General features: G+C 36.7%; 1 protein-coding gene across 1 annotated transcript in view; it reads left to right on the top strand.

The window, feature by feature from the left end:
* RNF17 (ring finger protein 17) overlaps window positions 1–25830 on the top strand; it is a 115493-nt gene that overhangs the window by 40512 nt on the left and 49151 nt on the right. Inside the window, exons 12-19 of the mRNA XM_069601722.1 lie at window positions 608–766; window positions 4422–4611; window positions 5431–5599; window positions 6902–7092; window positions 8337–8478; window positions 19994–20147; window positions 21943–22058; window positions 23781–23901. Coding sequence (XP_069457823.1) covers window positions 608–766; window positions 4422–4611; window positions 5431–5599; window positions 6902–7092; window positions 8337–8478; window positions 19994–20147; window positions 21943–22058; window positions 23781–23901 — 1242 coding nt within the window. The remainder of the gene's footprint in view (window positions 1–607; window positions 767–4421; window positions 4612–5430; window positions 5600–6901; window positions 7093–8336; window positions 8479–19993; window positions 20148–21942; window positions 22059–23780; window positions 23902–25830) is intronic.

The following is a 25830-nucleotide window of genomic DNA, read 5'->3' as shown; positions in this document are numbered from 1 at the left end:
TGGCTTCATTACTACTGTATGAAAAAAGTTTCTGTCTTTTTTATTCTATCCCACCCTTACTTCCACCAAAACATACACATCTCCCTCTAAATGCTGCTCACTATGTTGGTTTTCCCATACATTTTTTCATACTTGGTAAGATCTAGGAGTCAAAGCAGCCATGAGCTAATTATTGGTTCCTTTAGTTTAGTGTAGTTTATACAAGATTTTTGTAGCAATACTAGAAACATCATTGTCATTGGGGTTCTGAAGCTCTAATTATGTTTATGAATAAATTCTGAAGTGTTGTTGTAATGCCGTAGGTTATAGCATGTACTCTGACTCTGGTACCTAACTAACTTAGGTACCTACGTGAACTTCAATTCCACTTATTCAACATATTTTGCAAATGTTTACCGTTCAGGTTGCTAAAGAAATCATTGTGAAAGTGGAATTTATTTGTCATTTTGGTTACTATTTGAGATTTGGGTTACTCTTTTATGAGGCCTAAGTGTTCTAGAGTTCGCAGTGCTACAGGACACATCCTTTTAGAAGATACTGCATTCAATTTTTGTGAATTCTTTCCTAACTTTTGGTTTATTAATGTGGTTTGAAAATTCTCATCCAGGTTCTCCAGAGCTAGTTTTTGTAAGCCATGTAATACATCCATGCCACTTCTACATTCGGAAGTACTCACAAATAAAAGATGCAACAGTATTGGAAAGGAAGGTGAATCAGTTTTGCAATAAGAATTTACACCTTGATCCTTCAGATGTTTTGGAGCTAGGTAATGAAATACTATTTCAAGTTAAAATATAAAGTTTAGTTAAATACTTGGCAACTCATGTAGACTTTTTATAATACAGATTTGATCAAGCATAAAGCTTTTGGAATTATTTAACATAAGCTAAATTTTATTTAGGTAAATAAGCTAAATATTAATTTTTTTGCTCAGAGGTATCATAGTAGTAGTATTATGGTATACAGTATACATAATTCAAATGTTTTTAATACATATCATTTGCCAAGTTTAATTGGAGTCATAGTAATTTGGAACTTGCTGTCTTTTTTTCATATTCTTTTCCATTATGGTTTATCACCAAATATTGAATATAATTGCCTGTGTTCCCACTAGGACCTTGTTGTTTATCCATTCTGTACGTGATAGTTTGTATCTGCTAACCTCAAACTCCTACTTCATCCCTCTCCCAGCCCCCCTCTTCCTTGGTAGTCACAAATCTGTTTTCTAGGTCTGTGAACCTGTTTCTGTTTCACTAAAGTTCACTTATATCATATTTTAGATTCCACATATAAGTTATATATATCATGAGGTATTTATCTTTGTCTGACTTACTTCACTTAGCATGATAATCTAATCTGACCATGTTGCTGCAAATAGCATTATTTTGATCTTTTTATGGCTGGGTAGTGTTCCATTGTATATATGTACCACATCTTCATCCATCCATTTGTTGATGGACATAAAATTGACTGTTGAGTGAAATATACACAAAAACTCCATTATGGAGTATTGTGAGATTTTTTAAATTATAAAATCCATAATGGGTTAAGTAATTTGTCTCCTTATCTCTAGAGAAAAGTATTTCTCTAAGTGTTTCTTGTAGTGTGCATATCATCCCTTGCTATCCACATGTGGATGTTGAAGATGTCATTGAACATCTGAATGAGATAGATGCAGGGCAGTGCATCTATTTCCTAGTGCCACACAGAGGGTAGCTGATAAATTTAATCAGTGCATCTTAATTTGCCGTAAATTAGGCTTTCATTGGTAGCTCAGCTGATAAAGAATCTGCCTGCAATGCAGGAGACCCCAGTTTGATTCCTGGGTCGAGAAGATCCCTTGGAGAAGGGATAGGCTACCCACTCCAGTATTCATGGGCTTCCCTGGTGGCTCAGATGGCAAAGAATCCGCCTGCAATGCAGGAGACCTGGGTTTGATCTCTGGGTTGGGAAGATCCCCTGGAGGAGGGCATGGCAGCCTAATCCAGTATTCTTGCCTGGAGAATCCCCATGGGCAGAGGAACCTGGCGGGCTACAGTCCATGGGGTCACAAAGAGTCAGACACAACTTAGTGACTAAGTACATACAGTACAGGCTTTGATTACAAATATCTTCTTTATAGTTGATTAAATATGATTATACTCTGTAATGAAGCTGTGATTTATTAGTAGAGCATTTTCTCATTCTATTAATATCATTCAATGCCTGTATATAACTGATATCAAAAAGTACTGTATTATCTGTTCAGCTTTTTTTTAAATTTTATCTGTTCAGCTTTATATTTGTTGCTGTTGTTGTTTAGTCGCTAAGTCGTGTCTGACTCTTTGAGGCCTGATGGACTATAGCCTCAAGGCTCCTCTGTCCAGGCAAGAATACTGCAGTTAGTTGCCATCTTATTCTCTTAGGAGATCTTCCTGACTGAGGGATCGAACCTGCATCTCTTGCATTGGCAGGTGGATTCTTTACCATTGAGCCATCAGAGAAGCCCCAGCTTAATATTAGTAGTTCTTTAAAAGTGTTGCTAATTCTCAGCTGATCTTTGTAGCTTATCAGAATATCAGAAGATTAGAATCATCATATACTTCTGATAAAATGAATAATAATTTTTAAAGTTAAAAAGCGTTTTTAAATTATGAATGTCTAAGGAGGGAAGTATAGTGTTAAATATAGTTAAATTTTTAATGATTGCAAATAATTCTCTAAATTTAATATGTATATAAAAGAGCTCAGTTTAGTTTCAGAAAATATTCTAAGGAAGTCAAAATATCATTCTTTAAGTTGTCAAGGATAATTATTTCAAGGTAGATATACATTATTTACATACTCATTTATCTTTTGAGAAATTAGTGTTAAGGGGAGAAATGTAATACAGTGCTTTAGCTGAATATCCTCTTGTTCCCTTTTTCTGTCTGAGCTTTTCATTATAAAGAACAACAAATGGCTTCAATAGGCTTTTATCTCATCTATTTCAACAAAGAATCATTTAAGAATATAGTTTAAATCTAAGAATATTGGTTATATAATGTATCAACATAAGAGAAGGGTTGATGAAAGTCTCAAGGCCAAGTACAAGTTTTGGTAGCACTTGAAAGGTTACCCTGTGTGCCCCTGAGGTATTCTGTTCTTACTAGCAAATGGAGAGGGGATTTTGCAGCCTCTCTCTATATGGTAAATGAACAAATCTTACCAAATTCATCTCTGATGTTAGTTCAGTTGTTAAGAGGATGGGCTCCAAGACTGCCTGGGTTCTTTTCCTCCCTCTTCTAAGTAGCCATGTGGCTTGGGCTGGATTTGCAGCCTCTCTTTGCCTGGTTTCCTTACCTATGGACTGGAAGCAGCATATCTGTGGGGTTGTTGTGGGGAGAAGGTAAATTCAGACACAAACTACTGAGAACATTGCCGAGCGGATAGTAAAAGTAAAATTTCGGGCTTCATTCTAACTTGATTTTTTTTCTGGTTATTAATTTGTAGTTCATTTGATCCCTCCATAAGGTCTTCTTCTGCTGTTAGATCTTTGGTTCAGTTTCCCCTTTTCTGAGCTCCACTGTGTATTAATTTCTTAATTTTTGCCTTACACGCTCTGCCTTTCTTGGTTTCCTTACTTTTACTCTCCTTTTACCAAGAGAAGGTCATTGCATCTTCCTTTATGCTACCTAAGTATTTTATAGATTTCAGTATGTCTGTATCTGTACATGTGTGTGTGTACATGTACAAGGATAATCTTTACTGTTACAAGTACAGTGATTGATAGTCACTTACTTGCAAGTCTCCTCTCTTTTTTTTTTTTAAAGAAAAAATTAGATTTCTTTTTATTCTTTTTTTTTCTTCTGTCTTTTACAAACCCTTGTGTCAAGGGCTGACTTTGAATAGATTGCAGCAAGGGAGCTGCTCTGCTACATTGGAAACCCTGTCCGAGAAGCAGGTCATCTACAAATGGTTTAGTACCAGGTTCCTCACAAATGTGCCATGCATGACAGTTGAGAGGGTGGCCGCCTTTCCAGCCAGGCCCCATGTCCCAGGACGAAGGGCTCTCCACACTGAAACCCAGTCCTGATAGTCCCGACATGCGGTGGGGTGCACCACACCGTGCCCCAAGGGATTTGGGCTCCTCTCCTTTCTTGAGCAGGACAGTCTTACTCATCTTTATTATAGTTCATAAAGCACAGGTCCTCAATAAAGGACTGCTGGCTTGATACTCTGTATTTTTACCTTCCTGTCTAGGTCACAAGTTTCTGTATAACAGAAACTGCCAAAATATACTACCTTTGATCCCTCTCATAGCACTGACTCAGTACTATATCACCAGTTAATAAGTTAATTAAGACTTTTTTGTGATAGAATCTAATGTACTTGTTTGTAAATTAGAGGTAATTAGATATTTTCTTTGTAAACATTGATAATCATTTGTTTCCATTATGTAGGTGCAAGAATATTTATCAACAGTATTGAAAATGGAATGTGGTGTCGAGGAACTATTACTGAATTAATTCCAATGGGAAGTGAAAGTATTAGAAAACTTAGTAGTCCAACCAAATTCTCAGTCCATGAAGTTGCGCTAATACAAATATTCATGGTAGATTTTGGAAATTCTGAAGTGCTGATTGTTGCAGGGTATGTTATAAGTATTATATATTCCTTGCCTGCTTAGAAACACTTGTGATGGGGTAATACTAAAGAATAAAGAAAAATGGGAAGAGGTAGAAATAAGTTATCCTTCTTCACTTCCAAGTCATATACTGTATATTTTGCTCCAAAATTTATCTTACTCATTACTAAATTAGCAAAGTATTATACTTTATCAGTGCTACTAGATGGGAAGCTTAGAAAAAGAACATTTTGATGTTTCAAACTTAAATAATCTTCTACATTGCTTCAAAGCAGAGAATGAAGCACAAAAATTTTCTTTCTTTTAAATAAATTGTTTGTTAGTTGCCAGATGATTGAGTAAAATTTTTAATCATATTTCTTTAATTTCATTATTGCATATTAAAGTGGCATAGTGTCTAGCTCATTCTAGGTGTTCAGAAATGTTTCCATTAGTCTTCTAGCAAGATAAAGCAAATTGAAAATGTTCTTGTAGTAAGGAACAGTATTAACTCTTGCATGGTCGTTTTATTAAATGGTCATAACTTTATAAACAAATAAATTGCTGTTTGGATGTGTCATTATGCCTTTTAAGTTTAAACTGAATAGGTATATGAAAGATAATCCAGATAAAGGCTATTGAGATTTATTCTGTAGGTAGAAATAATGTCTGTGGTTTTAAAAGATAGATTGAATCTATATAATGAGATAGTATGAATCAGAATATAACTTTTTAGAAGATTTAACTTAATAAGAGAATGTGTAGAAATGCATACCTTTTGTGGGCTAAGGCAAGCTTGGGCTTGAAGCATTATTTTCATTAACTATTGCTTGAATTCTTCCCAGAGTTGGTGATGCTCATGTGAGATCAGAGCACATTGCTAAGCAGCATGTCGTACTAAATGACTTATGTCTGGTTCTGAGAAAGTCTGAGCCATATATCGAAGAACTGCTGAAAGATGTCCAGCCACTAGCACATCCATGCTCATTGAAAGACATTGTTCCACAGAATTCAGTAAGTGAGACTTTGTTTGGGGGCCAAATAGTCCAATTTTAACTATGCTTTGGGGTTCAGATTACTGAATGTAGGTTCATGGCACTTATTCACTTGTTAAATACCTTTTGCATAATAAACTATTGGTGCAAGTGAAAAAGGAATTGAACTTCCATTTCTACAATCAGAATTGATCTTAATGGGAAATTATACTGAATATGTGTGTATGAACTTAATGATGGGTGAATATCTGAGTAAACCACTAAATTTTAGAGTCAAATAAATATGGAGAGAGAAAAAAATTTGACATGGTATTTCTGTACATTTCTTCTCTATTTGCATGATCCTTTGCTCACTACTTATTAACTATATTGCATTCTGCTTTTTTATTATTTATGAATATTTGTTCCCCAGAAAGATTTGAAACTCCTAGAAGACAGAAACTGTGTGTAAGAATACGTGTTAAGCAGTTGTATTATTAGAAAGTCTGAAAGCAGAAGTCTGTGCCTTTGTTCATCTTTGTATTCCAGCACATAGCAAATCACCTAGCACACAGTAGGCATTCAACAAATATTTGAAAGAATGAACAAATGAATAAAGAAATAAAAGGAAACATATGAAAATATTAGCACTGATGTTTTCCTCAAAATTATTTTGGTTTTGATTTTATTCTATAAAGGATAAAACATTTCTTTTTGCACTTATCTATTCTGAGTAGGTTTTACTTTTTATGTTCATAAAACCTTTAGAAAATTTTTTATTTTTAAGGGGTATGTGGTTTTGACCTGTGAAATGTATACGTACTTAAAGATTCAAAGATCAGTGAAAATGATTTTTTTTTAATTTTTTTCAATGGGTGAGTATTTTTCCTTATTATTTAAGTAGCATGCGCCTCGTATATTGTTAGTAATGGAAACAAAGCATCTGATGATGATTATAAATATCTAATGTATCACATGGCTTCCATTATACTTTTAGAATTACCTTTTAGATCTCATCATTTAAGGGGGAAATTTGTATGTCAATACTTCTTTTATCTTTATATTTTATTATTTTCATATTAATATTCACAAGTAAAACTAAGTCCTGAAGTGCAACAGCTTATGGTCACCTTGAGACCATGTTTATAAAATCCAAGTATGATCTGTACGTTGTACATACATAAAGACTGTCCTCCTTGGGTTTGTGGGCCCAGTTGCTTCTAAATATCTATGGTTGGTTCAGTGCCTTTGCTCAAATTTACTATTAGCTAAATCTACAATATTGTACCATTTAGAGCTAATTATAATTACTGAACACATTGAAATTTTACTTTTTCCATAGAGTGAAGGCTGGGGAGAAGAAGCTAAAATAGAATTTTTGAAAATGGTAAATAAGAAGGCTGTTTTAATGAAAGTTTTTAAAGAAGAAGATGGTGTGCTTATTGTAGATCTGCAGAAACCACCAACAAATAAAATAAGCAGTGATATGCCTGTGTCTCTTAGAGATGCATTAGTTTTTATGGAACTGGCAAGGTAGGTAACTTATTAAAACATAAATATCTTCAAGGTTATAGCTGTAGATCAGAATAGCAGATTTTACCTTTAAAAAACATGGGCGCTAAAGTGAACTATAACATACTCTTAAGAGGGAGCACCCAATCCTAAGCACTAGACTATCAGGGAGCACACTGTAACATATTCTTGAGAATTTAAAGATATCTCTGTCAGAGTTTTCTAAGTACAGTTGTGTGAAAATTGGATTCAGATCATTTGATTTAAGGAACTAGGGATATTAAGGTAGCTCAAAATAGAAGTTACTTGTAAGATAGTGAGCTTTTTTTTTTAGACTCTAGCTAACCTTCGGAGAAGGCAGTGGCACCCCACCCTGGTACTCTTGCCTGGGAAATCCCATGGACAGAGGAGCCTCACAGGCTACAGTCCATGGGGTCACTAAAAGTTGGACACGACTGAATGACTTCACTTTCACTTTTCACTTTCATGCATTGGAGAAGGAAATGGCAACCCACTCCAGTGTTCTTGCCTGGAGAATCCCAGGGACAAAGGAGCCTGGTGGGCTTCCGTCTATGGGGTCACGCAGAGTCGGACACGACTGACGTGACTTAGCAGCAGCAGCAGCTAACCTTACAAGTAGCTCCATTAGGGTTTCAAGAATTAGTGTTTAACAGTTACCTATTTAAATTTTCTAAGCTTTGGAGTAAGATCATGATCACTACTGTATATTAATATATGAATCTAGAGTAGATACTTATATTTCTTTTCTTTCTTGTCTCTGATGAACAAAGAGATAAAAAGTAACCACAGAGATAATGGAAGATACTTTCTGTCCTGAGCAATAACAGGAGTCTGGAAGTGACCCAAGTAGATTGCATTCTGTAAAACTTAAGTAGGGTATTGTAGCTGAATGGGGCCTCAGAAATCCCTCAGCTGGCCTTCCTTGAGTGCTGCCATAGACCATGCGTATCAAGTCAACCAAAACAGTAGAAACTTTTTGAGTACCAAATATAGGCCAAAATCAAAAATGCTCCAACACAAACTTAAAGGATAATTATTGAGTTTTGAGACCTGACCTCTTATTTATCCTCATTTGATAATTAAAGATAATGCCAAGAAATATTATAAATTAGAAGAGAAAGATTGGGAAAATAGTCTTGGTAGATAAATCAGTATATGTGCAGGTCTTTTCTTCAGATCAATTCACTGAGAGAGACCTTAGGAAAATGGCTCTTGCTTATGCTTTTAATTATGTTTTTAATTAGGTTTAGATCTCAAACACCAAGAAGTCATTCTGAAAAAAATACGACCTTACACTATCTTCCACCTATTTTGCCTAAAGAAATGACAGATGTTTCAGTTATGGTTTGTCATATTAATAGTCCTTCTGATTTCTATCTTCAGTTGGTAAGTATATAATGGTCCTTCGAGACAATGTATTTTTTCAAATGCTAAGTAAAATGTATAATGGAAATGAGTGCCCAGTATGCATTCTAGAGCAAACAAACTGCTGTCAGCCTTCCATAAATTTTAAGTTTCTTGGTAGCTGCAACTTTAAACAAGAAACTCATAGTAAATTGTGATTTATAGTAAATTGTGATTCATAGTAAATTGAAGGAAATCTTCATCCTGCAAGTTAGTGAAAATATGAAGGGGAAGGAAAATGAAGGATCCCTAATGTGTAAATATTTCTTGCTACCTTCTGAAATCTAGAAACCAGGAGAGCATATAGAACTGGCAGATCAAAATAAAATAACATCCATTTCTGATAATGTATGAAGATTTATTTATTGCTAGGTAATATTCTGAATTTGAACATTAAAATAGATTCCCGTTAAAAGCATTCGATTATCTATTTGGATATATGACTGATGAGTTTGTTTTAGATAGCTGCCAGCATCCCTTTGTGTCCATGTTCTATATGAATTAATGCATTCTAAAGGCTATAATGCTTTGTGTGAATTAACTCATTAATCTTTACATCAGTCTTATGAGGAAGATAATATTACCTTCATTTAGAAGTGGAAACTCTAATCAAAGGCCTGAAGCAACTTGCAGAGGTCATGTGGCTACAAAAGAGTAGAGCCAGGACTGAGCTGGACTCACTCAAAGCCTGTCACCTGATCATAGGCATGTGTATATATTTCTGGGCTCTCTGTTCTGTTCCATTGATCCATATGTCTGATGTTTTATCAATACCATACAACTTTGATTACTGTTCAGTTAAGTTCAGTCACTAAGTCATGTCTGACTCTTTGTGACCCCATGGACTCAGCATGCCAGGCCTCCCTGTCCATCACCAACTCCCAGGGTTTACCCAAACTCATGTCCATTGAGTCAGTGATGCCATCCAACCATCTCATCCTTTGTCGTCCCCTTCTCCTCTCGCCTTCAATCTTTCTCAGCATCAGGGTCTTTTCAGATAAGTCAGCTCTTTGTATCGGGTGGCCAAAGTATTGGAGTTTCAGCTTCAACATCAGTCTTTTCATTAATTACTGGACCTTTGTAGTATTGTTTGAAATCTGGATGAGTTATGCCTCTTTATTTTTTTTCCTCAGGATTACTTTGGCAGTTCTGGGTATTTTAAGGTTCTGTGTAAAATTTTGGATTATTGTTCTAGTTCTATGAAAACTGACATGAGTGATTTGATTGTGATTGCATTCAATCTATAGATTGTTTTGGGTAGTGTTGCCTTTTAAACTATATTCTTCCAGTCCAAGAGCATGGTATTATCTTTCCATTTCTTTGAGTCCTCTTTAATTTCCTTTATTAATACTTTATGGTTCTCAGTATATTAAGTCTTTCTCTTCCTTGGTCAAGTTTCTTGATAGCTGTATTTTTTTTGGTGCAACTTTAAAAAGTATTGTGTTTTTACATCCCCTTTCTGATATTTCATAGTTAGTATAAAGAAATGAAACTGATTTCTGAATGTTAATCTTGTGTCCTACTGCTTTGGTGAGTTCATTTATTTTTGAACAGTTTTTTTGTGTGTGTGGTGTCCATAGGGTCTTCTATAGGATCACGTTATTTGCATATAGTGGCAATTTTTAACTCTTTCCTTCCAAGTTGGGTACCTTTTGTTTCTCATCTGATTGCTGAGTGGCACACTTTTATTTACTGTGGCTTTGTAGCAAGTTTTGAAATGAGAATGTGTGAGCTGTCCAACTTTGTTCTTTTTCAAGGTTGTTTTTGAATTTTCGGGTCCCTTGAGATCTCATGTGACTTTCAGGATGAGTTTTTCTGTTTTTAAAAATTTTACTTATTTTTTTATGGCTATACTGGACCTTCACTGCTGTGTGTGAGCTTTTCTCTAGTTGCGGCAAGTGGGGGCTACTCTCTAGCTTTTGTGTGAGGGCTTCTTGTGGTGGTGGCTTCTCTTGTTGTAGACCATAGGCTCTAGGGTGTGTGAACTTCAATAGTCACAGCACACGGGCTCAGTAGTTGTGGCACACGGGCTTAGTTGCCCCACAGCATGTAAAATCTTCCCAAATCAGGGATCAAATCCATGTTCCCTGCATTAGCAAACAGATTCATAACCACTGGACCACCAGGGAAGTCTCTAGGATGAGTTTTTCTATTCTACATAAAACATCATTGGGATTCTGATAGGGATAGCTTTGAATTGTAAATTTTTGGGGGTACTGACATCCTTTTTTAAAAGATTTTATTTATTTATGACTTTATTTGGGTCTTCATTGCTACAAGGCTTTCTCTAGTTGCAGCAAGTGGGAGCTACTCTTTGTTGCTGTGTGCAGGCTTCTCACTGTAGTGACTTTTCTTGTTGCAGAGCATGGACTCTAGATGCATGGGCCTCCGTAGTTGCAGCTCACAGGCTCTAGAGTGCTGGCTCTAGAGTTGTGGCACATGAACTTGGTTATTTCATGGCATGTGGGATCCTCCAAGGCCAGGATCGAATCCGTGTCCCCTGCACTGGAAGGCAGATTCTTAACGACTGGACAGCCAGGGAAGCCCTGGGTATTGACATCTTAACAGTATTAAATCTTCTAGTTCATGAACATGGAAGGTTTTTCCATTTATTTTGTAGCAGTGCTGTGTACTGTACAAGTGTACAAGTCTGTATCCTCAGTTTTATTTATTCCTGAGTATATTCTTTTTATTCTGCTGTAAAATGAGTTTTCTTAATTTCCATTTGGACTGTTCATTGTTAGTGTGTAGAAATGCATGTGATTTTTTGTAATCATTTTGTGGTCTACATCTTTGTGTGCTTAATCGTGTCCAACTCTTTGTGGCCCCATGGGCTGTAGCCTGCCAGACTCCTCTGTCCATGGAATTCTCCAGGCAAGGATACTGGGGTGGGTTGCCATGCCTTCCTCCAGGGAATCTTCCCAACCCAGGGATCGAACCTGCATCTCTTGTCTCCTGCATTGGCAGTCGGATTCTTTACCACTAGCTCCACCTGGGAAGCCCATTTATTAGACCTGCTAATATTTTTGTGGCACCTTTAGGGTTTTTTACATAGAAAAGAGATCATTTTCCTATTTCTTGTCAATTTGGTTGGCTTATATATATTTGCCTAATTACTATAAATGCCTTATATATATATATATATTTGCCTAATTACTCTGGCTAGAACTTATAAAACTATATTAAATAGCAAACGCAAAAGCATGCATGCTTTCTTATCATTCTTATAAGGAAAGGTGTCAGTCCTTCATATACAGAATTTGCTCTTAACCATTTCAAAATATACAGTTCTGTAGTATTCACTAACTCACATTATTGTACAGCATGCTGATCTGTAGAATTTGTTCATCTTGAGAAACTGAAACTTGGTACTCCCTGAACACTAATTGCCTGTTTCATTCTACCCCCAAACGCTAACAACCACAGTTCTACTTTCTTCTATGAATTTGACTATTTAGATATACTCCTATAAGTGGAATCAAACAGTACCCTGCTTTTTAGAAGTTCAGTTTACACAGATTTCATTTTTCTGAAAAACCTACATTGCTCTTACTAAAGAAAAGTCAGCCTCTTTGCTTTACTACATTTGGCTTACAAAAGATTTCATAGGAACACTACTTTCAGATACCAGGGATACCTGTATTTGTCCTTTTGTCACTGGTTTGTTTCACTTACCATAATGTCCTCCAGGTTCATCCATGTTGTAGCATGCAATAGGACTTACTTTAAGGGTAATTAAATATTCCATTGTATGTGTATGCTACATTTTTTAATGTGTATACTACATTTTGTTAATTCACTCGTCCATTGATGAACATTTGGCTTGGTTCTACCTCTTGACTATTGTGAATGATGCTGCAGTGAACATGGGTGTGACAAAACTGTAGTGTCATTTGGTTCCTTTTGTATATGTGTTTATTGTTACCATGAGGATTACACATAACATCCTTAAGTTATGTGTAATTATGTGTAAAAATTATGTGTAATTAAAGTTATGTGAAACATCCTACAGAAATCTAGTCTGAATTAATATCGACTTTAACTGCACAAAACCCTACTTTTGTATAGCTCCATTTCCCTTTTAAATAATATCAATCTCAAAAATTAATCTTTGTATATCAAATACTCAATAATGTAGACTTATAATTATTTGTGTGCATTTGTCTTTTAAATCTTGTAGAAAATGAAAGTAGAGTTAGAAACCAAAGTTAATAATACTGGCTTTCATATTGGTGTGTTTATTAATCACAGATATGTATATCTTAATGTGAATTTATGTTACGCTCTAGCATCCTTTCATTTCCTTCTGAAAGACTCCCTTTAGCCTTTTTTATAAGGCAGGTCTAGTGAACTTCCTTACCTCTTGTTTATCTGTGAATGGCTTATTACTCCCTCATTTTTGAAGGATAGTCTTGCTGGATCTATAATTCTCAGTTGACAGTTCTTTCTTTAGCTCTTTTAAGTGTGTCTTCTGATTATATTCTGACCTCCAAGGTTTCTGATGAAAAATCTGCTGATCATCTTATTGATGATCCCTTATATCTGACAAGTCACTTTTCTCTTGCTGCTTTAACAGTTCTCTTTTTAGGGCTATTGACAGTTTGTTCATCATGCATCTAGTGTGTCTCTCTTTGAATTTATCCTAACTTGGGTTTTTTGAGTATACTAACATGCTAAGCCTGCTATAACAAAGTCCAACAGGGAATTCCCTGGTGGTTCAGTGATTGATTAGGACTCTTCTTTCACTAGCAAGGGCTGGTTTCAGTCCCTAGTTGAAGAACTAAAATCCCACAAGCTGCATGGTGCCCCCCACAAAAAATGCCACAAAGTAGATAGTTTTAAAAGCAGAAATGTATTGACTCCCAGTTCTGGAGTTTACAGGTTTAAGGTCAGGGTGTCATCAGAGTTGGTTCCTTCCTTCTGAGGTTGGGGCAGGGGCGGAGATTTGTCCCATGTCTCTGGACTAGATTGGTGATTTGCTGGCAATCTTTAGCACTCCTTGGCTTCTGCTGCATCGTCACAGTCTCTGCTTCCTTCACATGGCAATCTCTCTGTGTAACTTGTCTGTCTCAGCTTTTTAATACAGACACCAGTCATATTGAATTAACTCCAGCCTAAAACTTTTATTTTAACTTGATCCTGTCTGTAAAACTCTATGTCCAAATAAGGACACATTGAGGTCCTGGAGGAGGTGGTTAGAACTTTAGTATAATTTGAGGGGAGGACACAAACCAAGTCATAAGCAATCCACTCTCTGCTCTATCAAAAATTTCCTCCTCACATGCAGTCACCCCATCCCAGTGTTCCAAAAAAATCTTAATTATCTTGCATCAAGTCTAAGTCCAGAATATCATATAAAATCGCTAAATTCTGATTAGCTCAATCAGGTATAAGTAAGAATTCTTTAACTGAAGCTAGGCCAGAACTCCTCTCTATCTCTAAATCTGTGAGAATAGACAGTAAGTCCAAACCCTAGCAGGAAGAATTCCATTAGTCTTATGGCTTTAGAATAATCCTCAGTGGCTGGATGATCCGTCCTCCAGTCCCCCTGGGGTGTGGCCTTTCCCCCTCAATCCTGCAGCAGCCTCATCCATTAGAATTGAGGAGTTGTCCTGACTCTGAAACACAGAAGGAGGCCCCATCCCTGGAACAGAGGAGGAGACAGCCCTGCCTTTCAGCTCTGTGTGCTCTGGGCCTGCAATAGCAGTGGCACACACTCGAGCCTCTGAATCACCTTCAAAATCACTCCTGTTTTCTTGAAACATGTTCATGACCAGATCACTCTGTCAGCTTTGTTCATGCCTGTAGAATCTCATGAGCCCACCACCCCTCTCTGCTTCATTTCCTCTCACCTCTGTCCCCTTCAGTTCAGGCTGGCAGTGTTTCTGCTGAGATGATTGATTGGCTTCATAAATCATAACATCCATATTCCCTTCAGCAGACACTGTCCAGCCATGCCCTTGATGTTCTCTCCAGAGCTTGCTTTCTCATTTTTTGAAATACAAATAGGCTAAGAAATTTCTGAATCTTCAGATTCTGGTTCCTTCATGTTTAACAATTTATTCTTCAATTTATCTTTGTCTTCTCACATTTTATTATAAGCAGCAAGGAGAAACCAGGCTGACACTTTGACACTTTACTTAGCAATCTCTTCAGCTAAATATCCAAGTTCTCTACCTGTGTGTAACAAGGATTTCCTTTCCTCCAGTTTCCAGTATCATATTCCTCATTTCTCTATGAAATCTCACCAGAAGCACCTTTAGCATCCATATTCCTACCAATAATCTTTCCAGGGTAATCTGGATTTTTTTCATTCAGGTACCTCATAATTCTTCCTCTTCTTTCTGCTCATAACCCAGTTTCAAAGCTTCTCCTGTAATGTTAGGTATTTATTACAACAGTACCCTGCTTTCCCATTTCAAAATCTATATTCATTCCTTAGAGTATCATAAGAAAGTTCCACCAATTAAGTTGCTTAAACAATGTAAGTTTATTGTCTCACAGTTCTGAAGTCTGGAGGTATTGAGGTCAAGTTGTTGGTAGTGTTGGTTCTTTCTGAAGGTCATAAGTGAGAATGAATCTATTTCCCTAATTGCTGGTGGTTAGCTGGAAAATATTGGTGTTCAGTGGCTTCTACTTCACTCCATTTTCTACCTTAACCTTTATGAGCATTCTACTGTGTGTGTGTGTGTCTCTCTCTCTTTGCCCAATTTTACTCCTTTTTTCCAGCCATGAAATTGAAAGATGCTTGCTCATAGGAAGAAAAGCTATGACAACCTAGACAGCATATTAAAAAACAGAGAGATTACTTTGTTGATAAAGGTCCGTCTAGTCAAAACTATGGTTTTTCCAGTAGTCATGTATGAATGTGAGAGGTGGACCATAAACAGAAAGCTGAGCACCAAAGAATTGATGCTTTTGAACTGTGTTGGAGAAGACTCTTGAGAGCACCTTGGACAGCAAGGAGATCAAACCAGCCAATCCTAAAGGAAATCAGTCCTGAATAGTCATTGGAAAGAGTGATGGTAAAGCTGAAACTCCAGTACTTTGGCCACCTGATGCAAAGAACTGACTCATTGGAAAAAGACTGATGCTGGGGAAGATTGAAGGCAAGAGGAGAAGGGGACAACAGAGGATGAGATAGTTAGATGGCATTACCGACTTAATGGACATGAGTCTAAGCAAGCTCTGGGAGTTGGTGATGGACAGGGAAGCCTAGCGTGCTGCAGTCCATGGGGTCACAAAGAATCAGACATAACTGAGTGACTGAACTGAATAAGGAAACTAGTCATACTGGATTAAGACCTACTTTCAGTTCAGTTGCTCAGTCGTGTCTGACTCTTTGTGACCCCATGGACTGAAGCATACCAGGCCTCCCTGTCCATCACCAACTCCCGGAGTTTACTCAAATTCATGTCCATTGAGTTGGTGTTGCCATCCAACCATCTTGTTGGAACAGAAAGATTATCTGAAGAAATAACGACCAACAACTTCCCAAATTTGATGACATACACAAATCTACAAATCCAACCGGTTAAGTATTACAGGATGATTTACGTCTCCCCCTAAAAGATACATTGGCACTATAACCCCCAGAAACTCAAAACATGACCTTATTTGGAGACAGAGTATTTATAGAGATAATCAAGTTAAAATGAGGTCATTAAAGTAGGTCTAAGAAAGGCAATGCCAAAGAATGCTCAAACTACTGCACAGTTGCATTCATTTCACATGCTCAAAATTCTCCAAGCCAGGCTTCAACAATACATGAACTGTGAAATTCCAGATGTTCACTGTTTTTAGAAAAGGCTGAGGAACCAGAGGAGCCAGCATCCGTTGGATCATAGACAAAGCAAGAGAGTTCCAGAAAAACATCTATTTCTGCTTTATTGACTATGCCAAAGCCTTTGACTGTGTGGATCACAACAACCTGGAAAATACTTCAAGAGATGGGAATACTAGGTCTGGTATTCCCGCTTGAGAAATCTGTATGCAGGTCAGGAAGCAACAGTTAGAACTGGACATGGAACAACAGACTGGTTCCAAATAGGAAAAGGCTGTATGTTGTTACCCTGCTTATTTAACTTCTATGCAGAGTACATCATGAGAAATGCTGGGCTGGATGAAGCACAAGCTGGAATCAAGACTGCCAGTAGAAATACCAATAACCTCAGATATGCAGATGACACCACCCTTATGGCAGAAAGCAAAGAAGAACTAAAGAGCCTCTGGATGAAAGTGAAAGAGGAGAGTGAAAAGTTGGCTTATAGCTCAACATTCAGAAAACCAAGATCTTGGCATCTGGTCCCATCACTTCATGGGAAATAGATGTGGAAACAGTGGCAGACTTTATTTTTGTGGGCTCCAAAATCACTGCAGATGGTGACAACAACCATGAAATTAAAAGATGCTTACCCCTTGGAAGAAAAGTTATGACCAACCTAGACAGCATATTAAAAAGCAGAGACATTGCCAACAAAGGTCCATCTAGTCAAGGCTATGTTTTTTCCAGTGGTCATGTATGGATGTGAGAGTTGGACTATAAAGAGGGCTGAGCACAGAAGAATTGATGCTTTTGAACTGTGGTGTTGGAGAAGACTCTTGAGAGTCCCTTGGACTGCAAGAAGGTCCAACCAGTCAATCCTAAAGGAAATCAATCCTGAATATTCATTGGAAGGACTGATGTGGTGAAGCTGAAACTCCAGTATTTTGGCCACCTGATGCGAAGAGCTGACTCATTTGAAAAGACCCTGATGTTGGGAAAGATTGAAGGAAGGAGGAGAAGGGGGCGGCAGAAGGATGAGATGGTTAGATGGCATCACCGAGTCAATGGACATGAGTTTGGGTAAATTCCGGGAGTTAGTGATGGACAAGGAGGTCTGGTATGCTGCAGTTCATGGGGTCGCAGAGAGTCGGACACGACTGAGTGACTGAACTGACCTGAACTTTGTTACTTGGAATGAGCCATGTTTTCCTATTTCTTTGTATGTCTTCTGATTTCTTGTTGAAAATTAGGCATCAACTATTATAATACAGTAAACCTCTGAAAATAAGATAGCCCCCACGCACGTGCACCAATACATAACTGGATTTGTTTTAAACTGCTGAAAACTGTGGTAGTTTTTCTCTTTTGAGACTTTTTCAAACTGTTTGCAAATACTATTGCTTGTGTGTGATCACTGAAGTGTCTGTTTTTTAGCTTGTGTTTGGCAAATGTTTATGTTGACTTCCTTGAATGTTGAAAGCTTAATTGGGTGTTTGCTTCAATGCTATAAGCCTTAACTGTTTTCCAGAGCCCTAACAAAGTTGGTTCAGAGTTCGAGCCCTAACAAAGTTGGTTCAGATGGTTTCTCGTCTTGTCAGTGTTTCTATGGGGAAATGAGAGCTTGGAGCTTCAGAGTCTGGGATTTTGTTACTGTCACTTGTCTGTTGAATATTTCAGTGATTCCATTTGAATAGCCTGTTAGTGGAAGAATATGAATACTACCTACTTAGAAATAAAGGTTTAGAAGGCTTTAAATAGTTTTAAAACTTTTTAATGAAATAACAAAAATTTCAGAAAATTTCCACTTCCATTATTATACTCACAAAAGAGAAAAACCTCATTTTTTGACCATTTGAGATGGTTTTTAAAATACTTTTTAACTTTAAGAATTGGTATTTGGAGAAATAAACAGTTGTCCTTGGTTTTGTTTTACTATGTTTTAAGTAGTGTAGGAACTTCAGGAACTGTGTTTTAAAATAACTAGATAAACCTGTTTAATAAAGTAAACCTCTACTGCGTTACACAGTCTTTTCACAAACTCTACTGAAATTACTGATTTAAAGATTTATCAGTTCAGTTTAAAACCATTAGATGGATGGCTGATGGGAAATTGGGCATTCATACATTGCCAAAGTAGCATACATGAATTACTTGATGATCACAAGGGAAACACGTAACTGTCCAGAGAAGGGATGAGAGTTGCCACCCCATTCCATAGATGAATCTTAGCTTATTAACAGTGAGTAATGCTGTCTTCTGATGTGTTGCAACTATGATGTATTCTAGCCAAAGGATTTGGCTTGAATCCATCAAACTTGTAGATATAACTTTCTGTTTTGAGGAAATTCAGGGCATATACCCTAACTTAGTGGAGGAAGAAGGTAAATAATAGGATAACCGCATAAATCCAGAAGATGAGGCATTCTACAGAAAAATAGCAGACTATCTTTAACAAGACAGGATCATTTTTAAAAGAAAACTACACAAATTTATAACACTTATTTAGATGACCAAAGATAACAAGTAGTCTTAGATTGGCTACTGGGTTTGGTCAGTTCAGTTCAATCACTCAGTCGTGTCCAACTCTTTACGACCCCATGGACTGCAGCATGCAGGCTTCTCTGTCTATCACCAACTCTTGAAGCTTGCTCAGACTCATGTCCATCAAGTCAGTGATACCAACCATCCAACCATCTCCTTCTCTGTTGTTCTCTTCTCCTCCTGCCTTCAATCTTTTCCAGCATCAGGGTCTTTTCTAATGAGTCAGCTGTTTGCATCAGGTGTCCAGAGTATTGGAGCTTCAGCTTCAGCATCAATCCTTCCAATGAATATTCAAATGATTTCCTTTAAGATTGATTGGTTTGATCTCCTTGCAGTCCAAAGGACTCTCAAGTGTCTTCAGTTAGGGAAATATAGTATGATTTAAAAGTACTAGTAGGAGCACTTGCTGAAACAGAAAATGTGAGAATTGATAGAAAAATGCAGATTATCAAATTGTATGGTATGGTATGGTCTGATTTTTGGTAAAAAAAAAAAAATAACATGGAAATGTGTTTAGAAAAAGATCTAGAAGCAAGAGTTCTCTGGTGGTCTAGTAGTTAGGACTTGGTGCTTTTACTGCTGTGGGCTCAGACTGAGTCCCTCGTCAGGGAAGTAAGTTCTGACATGCTGCATGGCACAGCCAAAAAAAAGAAAAAAATATGGAAGGATAACTTAAGATATCTGGAAGACTGTGACTTTTATAAATTTTTGTTATGTCTATATATGTTAATTTTTATATACTACTTCTGTAGCAGAATATTGGAGAAGGCAATGGCAGCCCACCCCAGTACTCTTGCCTGGAGAATCCCATGGATGGAGGAGCCTGGTGGGCTGCAGTCCATGGAGTCGCTAAGAGTCAGACACGACTGAGCGACTTCACTTTTGACTTTTCACTCTCATGCATTGGAGAAGGAAATGGCAACCCACTCCAGTATTCTTGCCTGGAGAATCCCAGGGACAGGGGAGCCTGGTGGGCTGCGGTCTACAGGGTCGCACAGAGTTGGACATGACTGAAGTTACTTAGCAGCAGTAGCAGAATATTTCAAACATAAATTACATGACTGTTTATGTCTTAATCAATTCTAATATTTGATCATTTTATGAGCAGTGCCTATAATATATGGAACATTTAAATTTTAAGTTTCTGTGAAACTATAATGCTGTAATCCTGCTTTAATATCTCTTTCTTAGATAGAGAGCCTGGATTTTTTATTTCTATTAAAGGGAATTGAGGAATTCTATAAAAGTGAAGATGCAGAAAATCTGGAAATCCTCTGTCCAGTTCAAGATCAAGCCTGTGTCGCTAAATTTGAAGATGGAGTTTGGTACCGAGCAAAAGTTATTGGTAGGAAATTGCACACTATTTCCTCAGGGAGATGTTTAATTTAAAAATTGATATCATTTGAGTCAGTACAAATTAAATCGTTAAAGTGATATTGTCTGATCTTAGAGTTTTGCTCTGTCATCTGGTTTTAGAAAGCTAGTGATAATGTTGATAGATGAACCTCTGGCTCCTTAGATTTCATTTGCTTTGACTAGGACTTTACCATTATTTTGTTTTCTAACATTTGCCTTATTTAAGAAATAGTTCTAAGTGACCTACAACATACTCCACTCTCCACTGAAAAGACAAATACTTTTAATTCTTTTGGCTTTCTTTGTCATTTATCTGTTATTTCTTCTAAATAATATATAATACTTTGTAGATATACTTCAGTCTTAGGTAGTAAATGTATTAGATGAGTTTTAGATCTCTTTTAGCTGTTTTGTCCCCACTCTCTCCTCCACAGTTATATCACAGTTTTTAGTTAAATTCATATTCTGTGCAAGTATTTTCAGTGCTGTTCCATAAAGTATAACTTTAATTCTGAGTTGATAATTCCATCAGTTTTTCACTTTTTTTAAAAAGTTATGGCTACATTTTCCTAATAGTTTAAAATAATTTTCTACGTGATAAGACTTTTCATATAATGTTGGTTTGATTTTTTCTTTTGTGACAGTGAAAAACATCATTCCATCACCTGCTCCATGTAGACTGCTTGTCATCTAGGCTTACTGCACTGTTGTTATTCTGGGGAGTTATGTCGCTTGTTTTCCTAGATTCAGCTGCTAGTTTTCTGAATCCCGTTTACTTTTTAGGTTTACTCTCATGGAGCATTTTCCTCACCTCTTTACCTTACACTTAAGGTACATACGTCTTTTCAGGCTCTGCTTGAGTGCCATCTTAGGTAGTGCTGGTGTTATTCCATTTGTTTTCACTTCTCCCTAGGAGCAGAGAATACCTGAACTTTTTCCATTTTGAAATTGTATTCTGTAGAAGTTTATAAATTTGAAAGTAAAAAGTTTTGTGGCACTGTAAACACATGTGCTTAGAGGGGCTAAACAGTCAAAATGAGTGTTTATAAAAAGATAGAGCTTTATTCATGCTTCAGTCTATTTGAATGTTCCAGAGATTTCTCTGGTATCTCAAAATATGAAAACTAGTTTGACATAGAGGTCTGTTTCTGCTCATTTTTCATAATATCTACAGATAATTTTTTAAAATTTCACTGTTAGATATTATTATATGAATCGGTCTGTGCCTTGATCATTAAGTTGCTTGCCTTGTTTAATTGCCTATGTTGACTAACAAACATTAAGTGCTTAGTTTGTGTTTGGTGCTTTGCAAAGTGTATTTTAAGTAGGTGAATCATCAAAAACAGTCTTAAGATCTGACTCTATTGGTGCACCCACTCTACAGATGAACTAATGAGGCTGAGAGAAAAAAAGTAATTTGCTCAGGGTAGTATCTTAGAGATATTAATTAGATTTCCTCACAGTTGCATGTCATTTAAGTGTCTTAACTCAGATCTAATTCTTAACTTTTAGGCTGTAACACATAGCATTGGATGATTTTGTTATCCTGATTTTGGTTATCTTTTGATATCTTTAAATTGTTAGTTTCTCATTCACCAAGTCTGAACCAACTATACATTATGGTTGGTTTTGTGAGAAAATATTAGAAATATTTTTTACATTAAAAAAATAGTTTGTATGTTAAACATAAAGACATTCTAATCTAGTTGATTGTAGATCAGTCTAAACTTTGCTAGATAATGTTTTTTCCAAGTTTGTGATTTCCAGTTTCATAATTTTTGAAGGTTTGCCTGGACATCGTGAAGTTGAAGTTAAATATGTGGACTTTGGCAATACAGCAAAAATAACACTTAAAGACATGCGTAAGATAAAGGATGAATTTCTGAATCCTGCAGAGAAGGTAATCTACTTACTGTGAATCATAGGTTTAGAATGTCAGTACAAACATGGAAGTATTTTTGAAGTCATTTTTACTATAGAAATGTTATTTTAACTACAGTTTTCCTGTAAATAATTTCTGACTCATGGCTATCAAAGTTTCTGTAATTACTATTAAAGAAGTAATATGTATCTTAGCAAATAAGCATTAATTATAATTATGTATATAATATGTGTGTTTTTATAAGTACTTACTGGTCTGCAGCTTTTAATGTATTATTTTGAAATAACTGTACAATGTAGTAAGAATATGATGTATTATGTGAAAAAAGTCATTACAGAAGTGGTTTTACTGTGATCCCATTTATGTTTAAGTATATGTAACGTGTGCAAGAGAAAGATGTCTGGAAGAATAAGTAAAAAACTTACCCTTCTCTTGGAATCCTACTCCCCAGAGATAAGTATGGTTAAGGAGGCTTATTTCCTAATTTATATACTCCCAGTATTTGAATTATTGTTAAGCAGAATTTTTCATTTAAAATAGATAAAATAATACAGGAAAAACTTGAAAATATAATACTCTTGCCTGGAAAACCCCATGGACAGAGGAGCCTGGAAGGCTGTAGTCCTTGGGATCACTGAGGGTCAGACACGACTGAGCGACTTCCCTTTGGCTTTTCACTTTCATGCATTGGAGAAGGAAATGGCAACCCACTCCAGTGTTCTTGCCTGGAGAATCCCAGGGACGGGGGAGCCTGGTGGGCTGCTGTCTATGGGGGTTGCACAGAGTCGGACACGACTGAAGCGACTTAGCAGCAGCAGCATAGATGATAAAATGGAGGGATCACTCAGAATTATTCAGTATTTTTCATATATATACTTCTAAGATGCATCTTCTGTGTTTTTAACAATTATGAGATTAGACTATATATAGTCCTATAACCTGCATTTTCATTTAACAGTGTATCATAGTATTAATATCTGCAGTTCTTTCAGTGGATGCTTATTTTTCCAGGATCTGAGTATAAAATGATTCATTCAACAAAGTATTCTGGGGTTTTTTGTTTCGTCTTTGGTTTTGGTATTTTTTAATAAGCTACTGGGAATTTTATTTTTTTAATTGACATAGTTGGTGTACAGTATTATACAAGTTACAAGTGTACAAAATAGTGAGTCACAATTTTTTTTTTAATTTTTACTTTGTTTTACTTTACAATACTGTATTGATTTTGCCATACATTGACATGAATCCACCACGGGTGTACATGCGTTCCCAAACATGAACCTCCCTCCCACCTCCTTCCCCATAACATCTCTCTGGGTCCTCCCTGTGCACCAGCCCCAAGCATGCTGTATCCTGCATCGGACATAGACTGGTGATTCGTTTCTTACATGATAGTATACATGTTTCAATGCCATTCTCCCAAATCATCCCACCACAATTTTTTAAAGTTATACTCCATTTATAGTTATCATAAAATATTGGCTATATTTCCTTTGTTGTACAATATATCCTTGTAGCTTATTTTCTATATATTAGTTTGTACCTCATAATTCCATACTCTGTTGATTCCAGCTGTTTGTATTTATAAGTATTGTTAGAGAGATCTTTGGACATTTGTTTGTTTTCTAAATATGTATTAAACTCAAATGCAAAGTTTGGTTTTGTATGCATTTAATACTTGAATTCTAAAATAACTATGTTAATGTTACTTTCTTAATGATGCAATTTTGTTTGACATAGGCAATTAAATGTAAGCTGGCCTATATTGAACCATATAAAGGGACAATGCAGTGGTCAAAAAATGCTAAAGAAAAATTTGAAGAAAAGACTCAAGATAAGTTCATGACATGTTCCATCATTAGTAAGCTTTCTTCATTTTTATTGGGTGCCATGTGATCATAATCTTAAATAAGACTAACAGTATGATGTATAACATTTTTCAGATCTTATAAATTCAGTGTGTTGTCAATATGAGCTGTGAGAGGTAACATTTATTGAGAACTAGGGACAATGGAATATCTTCTACAGGCCCAAGAGCCTAAAATCAGCACATGAGGCAAATTTCCACTGAAGATCAACTCATCCTCAACATGTCTTCTTGAAAACCCTAAAGCCAGGAGTTAACTTATTTCTCTTTGCCTTTGTGCTGGTCTCTGTCCCTCATCTTGGAGGGATGGATGCTAAGGTTTAATTTTCAGGAAAGCAAAGGGAAATGGGAGATAAATAGAAAATAGGTTTTGTTTTATTTGACTCAGGTGAATTTAACTGTAGGTTCTCAGCTTATTTTGGAAAAAACTGTTTATCTTTGGAACAGTTTGGGACTGATAACACAGGCTAAGCTCTAGCCCTCAGTTTTGTAACTCAACAAGTTTAATGGCAAAACCTGAGTTTACATGAAGATCTAATATTGATCTCCCTTATAGTGAGTATTCATCATATATTCTACTTCAGGATAGTCATGATTGCTGCCTCAGAATTTCTGGGGGTATTAGGAAATGAGAAGTATATATTCTGTATAGCTTTTCTCAGTTTGAAGAATTGTGAAACATGTATGACCCCAAGGGATTTGGATGGAGGATTCGAAAGCTGCTGTTATCAGAGATTTTGATCTTTTCTAGAGCTGTGACCGACACTGGCTGTGTTGATCTGAACAGTACTAGTGCAGGATATATACAACTATGTTTCCTTAGGTTTGACTTATATGGCACTTTCAAAGGCCCTTTTTATGATATCCACTTTTTGATTTAGCAAACCCAAAATATCATGAGATTATTCGACTGTTTTATAATGAAGAAATTGAAGCTGAGAGATCAGTTGCTCAAGGCCACATAACCTAGAAATGATTTAATTATTTAGTTATAACCTAGAATGTGTTAATTCACTTTCTGTAAGATGTTATTCTGATGCAGTAGTTCTGTAGAAGAATATGATATAGGAGTTGTACCCTTAGTCTATAGAGTTGTTGTCTGGCTTCTCTAATATAAGTAGTAAATTTCAGTTCAGTTCAGTTCAGTCACTCAGTCGTGTCCAACTCTTTGTGACCCCATGAATCACAGCACACCAGGCCTCCCTGTCCATCACCAACTCACAGAGTTCACTCAAACTCATGTCCATCGAGTCAGTGATGCCATCCAGCCATCTCATCCTCTGTCATCCTCTTCTCCTCCTGGCCCCAATCCCTCCCAGCATCAGAGTTTTTCCAATGAGTCAACTCTTCACATGAGGTGGCCAGAGTATTGGAGTTTCAGCTTCAGCATCAGTCCTTCCAGTGAACGCCCAGTACTGATCTCCTTTAGGATAGACTGGTTGGATCTCCTTGCAGTCCAAGGGACTCTCAAGAGTCTTCTCTAGCACCACAGTTCAGAAGCATCAGTTCTTCAGCACTCAGCTTTCTTCACAGTACAACTCTCACATCCATACATGACCACTGGAAAAACCATAGCCTTGACTAGATGGACCTTTGTTGGCAAAGTAATCTCTGCTTTTCAATATGCTATCTAGGTTGGTCATAACTTTTCTTCCAAGGAGTAAATGTCTTTTAATTTCATGGCTGCAGTCACCATCTGCAGTGATTTTGGAGCCCCCAAAATGAAGTCAGCCACTGTTTCCACTGTTTCCCCATCTATTTGTCATGAAGTGATGGGACCATATGCCATGATCTTTGTTTTCTGAATGTTGAGCTTTAAGCCAACTTTTTTGCTCTCCTCCTTCACTTTCATCAAGAGGTTTTTTAGCTCCTCTTCACTTTCTGCCATAAGGGTGGTGTCATCTGCATATCTGAGGTTATTGA

Source organism: Ovis canadensis, chromosome 10, assembly GCF_042477335.2.
Source record: "Ovis canadensis isolate MfBH-ARS-UI-01 breed Bighorn chromosome 10, ARS-UI_OviCan_v2, whole genome shotgun sequence".
Lineage (NCBI taxonomy): Eukaryota > Metazoa > Chordata > Mammalia > Artiodactyla > Bovidae > Ovis > Ovis canadensis.
This window is presented reverse-complemented; position numbering and strand designations above follow the sequence as displayed.